The following is a 7839-nucleotide window of genomic DNA, read 5'->3' on the forward strand; positions in this document are numbered from 1 at the left end:
CAATGCGACGCAGGCGTGGCGCGCCACGCCTGCGTCGCATTGAAATTGGTGACTACATGTACCATAGGGACACTTCTGCTCAATCCAGCCTGGATCCGCACGCCAAGCCGGATATCTCTTTCGTGTAGTTGAGGTCTGGCCAGCTGGGGTCCTGGTGCTGGAAGGGCGCTGTGGTACCACCGTCACACATCACACATCGGCCACTGTGCTCCGTGTCACTTGCCCATCGAGTACCACGATGTGGATCCAACATTGGCCCAGGCCATCGCCTGGGCACCCTTGTGAGGTGTTCAAGCTTCCGGACACGGCGGGGTGGGTGCTGCTCTGTGATGCATGCAAGACAGGGTAACATACATACATACATACATACATACTGCCTAAACCCACCAGTTAAAGATATGCCGGAGGGTGCTTATGTGTGCCCACTGTGCCCCACCAGAAGGGAGTTCATGCCGAGTCATTTGAGCTGGACATGGTGCAACATGAATGTCAAGAATGTCACGGAAGCCCCCCCGGCTTAAATACCTTATGGAGCTTCAAGGTGCGGCAGTCATGAGAGAAGCTAAGGGCAAAGGCTGCCGTACGAAGTGCTCGCTTGCCATTTCATCTTACACGGAATGCAATGGCAGGTCCCACTGCTTCCAGGTGTTGATGATGGTGATGATGATGGAGAGATTGATATTTTTGGGTGTTTGGGAGCATATAACCGAGTGGCTAGCAAGGGTATGGTTTATAACGGGCCGCGGGCTAAAACCGTGAACACCACGGGCGTCAAGTATTCAACAGCTGGAAGTTCCACACGCCAGATGGCGCTATTACGGCCCTGTCAACGGCGCTGCAGGGAGAGCATGGGGAGCATAAGGTGGCTGCTCCTGTTTCAATAGCACGATGCAGCCAGCCGCGTGTGCAGCCTGTCACAGCGAGAGAACTTGAAGTTTGGGCGCAGTCTAAATCGTTGGGAGATGTTGGAATCGTTTTCTTGCCCTGCATGCCAGCTGGCAGTGGGTAGGGGGGACCATTCAGGTGCTGCGGAATGAGAGAATGCGTGCTCATTGTGCTATCCGCAACCTGATCCGCCTGATGGTGAGCCTGAGGTGAGGACGGTCCTCTCATATTATACGACAGTGTCGCCTGTAGGAGATCGACTTTCTTGCTTAGCTAGTGATTGCGCTTGATGGAAAAATATCTGGACTGCTATGTCCTTGCGCAGCGGTCGCGCTTCGGGTTGCCGCCGGTGGCTTGTCGGCTGTATGTGACACGACGATGGCAGAATAGATAGGGATGGCGAATCAATATCTAATATTCCAGGGCATGGTTTATGGACCATAAAAATATTAAAGACGGATATGTCCTTGCGTATGTACCTCTCTCTGTGCTTGACTGCATAAAACGTAATTTAAAAAAAAGGAAACAAAAGTAGTAACTAATCCGCCGACTTGACTTCACCAACAATTTTTGTGTACAAGTCTACGAGTACACAGCTATGCACGGAAACACATTGCACGCATAACCACCACAACATAGCATGGAAACACAAAGCATGCATGGCCGCCACAGCATAAAGATGGGCGAGCGAAAGGATAGAGCAAAGAGCTAGCAGCAATACGTAAGGTAGAGCCGGTGTCGTGCGCGCAGCTATCTAGCTAGCAGCCGCCGTTGCGTGGCAACACACAGTACACTCAGGAAGCAGGTCTGCCTAGGCATATCCACGAATCAAAGCAAACGAAGCCCATGATTGTGCTGTACATTATACCATTCCGCTGGCCTAGTTGTTAATTAGCCGTCTACGTCACCAGCATCATGCAGTACACTGCAAAAATCTTCCCGCTCTCGCAGGGTTCCTTGGAGATCTGCGCACGCGAACCAAGCGAAGCGCGCGGATGAAAGCAACCAACCAAAGAGGGCAGCGGGCGGGCACGACCTTAGGCATGTTACAACTTATGCGGGATGGTGGGCTGCGTCACTGCCTAGTTGCTGCAGCTAGCGGGGCAGTGCATGCGTGGCCCGCTAGTCGTCATTCCCCCCCCACGTAATGTAGAAAACTACGATGCATGTATGTGAGAACTGTGTCCGTCAGACCAGCTACTTGTACTGCATGCGAAGGACTTCCGTTCCTGCTGCTATGCAACCTGCCCACTCCCCACGGGATGCATGCAGACATTTATACATGTGCATGTATACATATATGTAGTGCCTGCTGGTTGGTGCACGGCGAATGGGGCGACCCGCTGATGGGACGTCACTTCATAGCTATCTGTGGCCGCAGGCACAATTCCCAGCTTCTTGCTATATAATCTGATGTACATGTGTGTGTTATAAGCATATGTGTTACGTATGCAAGCTCCACCGACGGCATGTGCATGCAATAGCCTTTTGTACTTGTAGTAGTCGTACATAGTACGGCACACATACCGTCTACAATTACGCGCCAAGGTGCTCCATCAGCATCTTGAGAGGCCTTTTCAGCGGCCAGCTACTACAGTACTCACCCGGCGGCCTCCCTAACGCACGGGCTCATCACTTCGTACATACATAAATATATACACAGCATCACAGGCACGCACCTGCAGCTGTAGGTCTTGCACGGAACGGACCGAGCTGAGGTTGCTCCATCCGGATAAGGTCACCCAGTGGGAGGCCGTGGAGGGATCCCAAGGCCGGTCCACAGGCGTCTCGAAGTTTCCATTATTGTCGCTGCTGCCATCTGTGCGTAAGTACGCATGTAGGATGTGTGAAACAGGGGGGGTATATCTTCACCCGTGGCAGCTACCCTGCGAAACCCTGCCTTCCCCAGTATTTCGGGGCACCCTCATCCAGTCACCCTAGTCAACTTCTCAGTGGATCGCTCAGGTTCCGCACCCACCACCAGCATCCAACGAAAATTGCCGGGTTGACAGCGGCCCAACACCACTCCCGGTCGGCTCGCGGTTAACTTTATCCCAGGTCACCACCGTCCATCAACTGGGGGCACAATACCTTCCTCCATAAGAAGGATTTTCGATCCTGACAGGTCTCAATCCCGGCATCTCCCGGGGGCAATGGTCGCGCGTTACCAGTAGTGCCTAACCTAACCGTATCGATGAAATCACCGCATACATGTATGTACCACCGCATGGTGAGCAAAAGGGTAGGGGCAGGGTGAGTCCAGTGCACGCGTGCATGGATGGTATATACCATCCAAATATGGTGATCGAAGTAAATAATTAATTAGGGTTGGTGTCCCCGGCAGGTCGCGACCACTATCGCTTGAGAGGGATGCGCCGTGGTGGCGGACGTCATTGTATATTATGGTACCTTTGGTGCCTTTGGTCCATTAGGCATTCGGCATCGTGGACTGGGCCAGAGTGGGGGCCAGTCCAACGGAGGCAATATTGCAATATTAATAACAGAGCTGCTCTACTCATATCTCTTGCTACCTTGTTAGCTATATTCATGATTCTGTCAGCCTTACGCTCTGTCAGCTGCCTATGTCTGGCTCATAGTCCTAACCGCCGAGCAAGCGCTAAGCGTCCGGCATCATAATTAATGCACCCGCACAGGATCGTCCTTCTACATACGTGTGTGGGAGCTGCGACCAATATAAACCTCCGCACCTCCGTCTGGCGACTTGGGGATTCTGAATGGCTCGTAGGCGATCCCATATACGCTGTGGTACTTGTCCATACCATCTGCGTGTGCAAGGCGACGCCGGCCACCTGTATCGCTATCCACCGGCCAGTAGTCATAGTACTGCGCAGTAGGGGACAAGTCGGCAAGGGCACGCAGGTACATGTGGGCCCAGCATGGGAGCTAACGGATCCTGAGGACACATTTGAAGTGTATGGAGTGTATGGACGGCGCGCGCACATGTCCAAAGTCCTAGAATCGACCTTGTTTCGTTCAGCGGCACAAACGGAACCCGGTTGCGGCTGGCTGGTGTGGCGGAGTGTGCGGAAATGCGGATATGCCATGTAGTCGTCACGACCACGTAGCCTGTACATATCCCCGCACTTCATTTGGAACGTGTAGGTTGAGGAGCTTCCGCCGCCAGGCGGCTTAATTATTGTTTCATTGTGCTAGCTACTTCGCGGCTATGGACGGCGTGGGGATTCAGCATCAGGCTGGCAGGGGCTGGCTTTACTTGTGTCCAGAGCTTAGAAACCTTTGCATGCAACACGGTATCCATCTGGCCTGGTATCCATCGCTGCACAGACATACGCATGCACAACGCCACTGACGACGTGCGTCGTAAAGATCCGCACGACTATCCTTACAAGTCAGACCTACCTGGTTGCAGAGGAGACGTGCAACCTCATCCAGGGTGTCCGACGACGCATTCATGGCGCAGAGCGGCGCCCACACTTGCTGCTGACCTCCGCCAGGGACCTGCGGGACCTGGACGAGCAGCTCCGTGCGGGAGGGAAATCCGCACTGCTGGCTGTTGCACACATTGGGTTCACTTCCCCCATACCCGCCGTAAGTGAGGCTGATGGCATCCGGGCCCGCAGGGTAGAGAGATGGCGACGGTGCTGCAGATAGAAGGTAACGGATCAACCATTCGACACCAAGTAGATTCCCGTGTTATTTTAAGCTGGAATCATACAGAGGATTATTTTTCGTCAGCTTTGCAACAAGGCCATGGCGAATGCACGAGGCACGTCATGCGGAAAATTGACGCCCGTTTGCAAGCGTGGGAGCCCATCCACCTCGGCCACCTCCGTACAATAATCCAAGAGATTGCGGCGCATATTTACGATTTATGGCCCATGACATTGCAATCACCGCACTCACGCGTGAGTCCTGATTGCTCCGGCTTAGGGGACTTTATGGACGCGGGCTGCAGGGGCCGACCGGCGGGGCTGACCACCGGCGGTGAGGCCTTTGAGGGCGCCGGCTTGCTTGGAGGCGTTGACTTCACAGAGGGCTTCGGTGACGGAGCCGGTTTCGACGGCTTGGGTGACGGCACTGGCTTTGCACTCGGCTTGGGTGACGGCGCTGGCTTCGCACTCGGCTTGGGTGACGGAACCAGTTTTTTAGGTGGTCGCTGGTCGGGGGAAGATGGATGTGTAGGCTTGGGTGACGAGGCAGGCTTTGGGGTGGCGACGGGCTTTGGAGGCCTGCTGGATGGGCCGGGCTGCGAGGGCTTGGGCGATGAAGCTGGCTTCGGCGATGAAGCTGGCTTGGGCGATGAAGCTGGCTTGGGCGATAAAGCTGGCTTGGGCGATGAAGCTGGCTTCGGCGATGAAGCTGGCTTGGGCGATGAAGCTGGCTTCGGCGATAAAGCTGGCTTGGGCGATGAAGCTGGCTTCGGCGATGAAGCTGGCTTGGGCGATGAAGCTGGTTTGTGCGGCTTGGGGGACGAAACCGGCGGCGATGTCAGGGGCCTTAGGGGCTTGGGAGAGGCCTCAACCGTGTGCGGATTCGGAGATGTAACCGGCTTGGCGGGCTTCGGAGATGTAACCGGCTTGGCCGGCCTGGAAGTCACCGCTGGCTTTGGGGATTGTGGGACAGGAGGAACCAACTGGGAGTCATTCTGAGATCGCCGCGCAGGCATCAAAGGAGTGTCCGGCTGCAGCTCCTGGCATTGTGTTCCTGCATAGTGGAGTAGCAAACGAACAAGACGATGGAGCGTCGTTGAATACTGTATGCGCTGATCACAAAATGCAAGCATATCGTGACAGAGATGCGTCCACAAGGGCGATGTGGTGGATGGGTTAGACAACGCCCAGACCGCGTCCTCTGTCCGACCCAACCAACGCCGGACGCGCGCTTTCCGATTCCGCTGCTGCGGGACCCCGCGACATTGGCGCTGGGTTACAAGTGCGTATTATTTGTTTAGGTAACATAAGGTATATCGGACACATTTGAGTGATCCCACCTTGAAGCGCAGCAACGCAGATGCAGAGGCATGAAATGTAAAATTGCAAGTTGTTGGGCCGCGCGTGCCGCGACGAAAGGAACCTTACACCCTTCTCCATTTTCGTGCCACGAATTTAAATTATCATGTCAGTTCACAAATGCTCTATATGTCTCTGTGTCGTGACGGTTCAGCTTCAATAGTTTCCCTTGGACTGTTCCTATCTCCGCTACAGATTCATTAACGGATTAAGTTCACTTTTCGCTATCGTATAAATTTAGATATAGGTTAAATGCTCATTATCATTATGATTTTATTTACCCCGTAGGAGGGAAGGGAACACATGATTTGTGAAGGACTATGAAACTCCTAGCTAGACGCAGGGGGCAGTCGAGCGTCGACTTAGTGTCCAAGCTCCATCGCGTCACCGCGCTGATCATTAATCACGTAACTTTTTACCTTTTGAAACACTAATGCATGTCGATACATGCTTGTGCTGGCGGTATCCCTCAGACAGACAGCGCTGTACAGCAAGAATCCAAAGGGTTCCGTCCAGCCTATACAATATCTAGGTGCAGAAATAAATCGGATTGCAGCACAGTGCCTTTCCGACGCGCTCTTAGGTAGTGGAAACTGTAACCTAAGCGGACAGCTGACCGGCCTTCCGGTGGAAAAGGTCGAGTCATGCATCCTAAGACCCCCACACTCCGCAGGCCAAATTGGCGTACCGGGCAACGCCCGCTGCTTAGCTGGTGGGTGCTCCAGAACCAGGACATTAAACTCGGACATGTTTTTTCGTCTTGCGAAGTTACCTTCTGACGTCGGTTAGTTCGTCATTGACGGAGTTTTCAACCATTTGGAAGATAACGGAAAGACCATCATCAGCTGCAATAACATGACAGCCAGGCCGGGATGAACGCACGGTGTATGGGGAGTACAGCCCTAACAAAAACCTGTCATCCAGCGGTAGATGGCGGCGTTCTTTTTCCGCATTATATTGAGTAGTACTGCGTGGCGGGCGAGCATAGTCATGAGTCGCCATCAAGCTGCGTAAGATCGTAAGACCAAGTGCGCCCACACATAAACCAGGTCACCATTTCACCGTCCAGGCTTTGCAAAGGTCACCCGGGTTATGGTGCTCTGGCAAAGGCGTCATAGGTGGGGTTGGTAATTAGTTAGGACCATGTACGACGATAAATCGGTTGTATATTCGGTACTAGTGGTTAACGTGTTTTAGTTGAAGCTGTACCCTACTTGGAGCTCTAACTTGATGTTTTTTGAACCATGCGTTTTCTCTAATGTTGGGCAGTTTTACAATGTTAAAAATGGGCCTACGGGAGTACAAGTTACTCATGGGTTTTGCAGTCCCCAGGGAGCTAATGGAGGCAAAGCAATCCAACAAGGTGTGCTTCAACCGGGTTAGGTTAAAAATGCAGAGTACGGAATCTGCAACCGGAAATCTTGTGGTCCAACCTAAGCTCCGAAACTGCCTTTGAATCCCTTTCCAAAGCGCCACCAAGTGATCTCAGCACATATGTGAACCTGGCCTGAAGATATCAGGACACATCCAGCAGACGTTCTCTCCCACAGAAACCACCAACCACCAACCGCAAAGCACCCGCCTGATTTGGGCTTAATGGCCCCGGATACACACCACGGCCTTATTGGCGTCTGGGTCGACACACACCGTTGCGCATGGCTCCATGGCCTCTTCATGGAGACTCTGGCGCGTGCATGCGTGTTGGAAGCTTTACGTCGCCGAATGGCATCTCAACGCCAACATCGCTGCATCACGTATTGCGCTTGAGATCCATGTTTCCGAGGCACTAACAGGATACTGGGCGTCGCACGAGGGACAGGGTTGGAGGCATCAGCGGCGAGCGCAAGCAACCACAACGCGCAAAATCAAGGGAGCAGCCCAGGCGGGATGCGGTGCCAACATCATACTTTAGGGATTGCGGTGCCACCATTATGCTTCAATCATATTTATCTTGGGTGTAAAA

General features: G+C 53.4%; 1 protein-coding gene across 1 annotated transcript; it reads left to right on the forward strand.

Moving 5' to 3' along the window:
* Nucleotides 1-4994: 4994 nt before the first annotated feature.
* Nucleotides 4995-5336, forward strand: VOLCADRAFT_34306 (uncharacterized protein; the record flags this gene model as incomplete). Its single annotated transcript, XM_002949867.1, has 1 exon — nucleotides 4995-5336. A coding segment is annotated over one exon (342 nt), but the record flags the coding sequence as incomplete, so codon positions are not given.
* Nucleotides 5337-7839: the final 2503 nt, after the last annotated feature.

This window comes from Volvox carteri (genome assembly GCF_000143455.1).
Source record: "Volvox carteri f. nagariensis unplaced genomic scaffold VOLCAscaffold_16, whole genome shotgun sequence".
Taxonomy (NCBI): Eukaryota; Viridiplantae; Chlorophyta; class Chlorophyceae; order Chlamydomonadales; family Volvocaceae; genus Volvox; species Volvox carteri.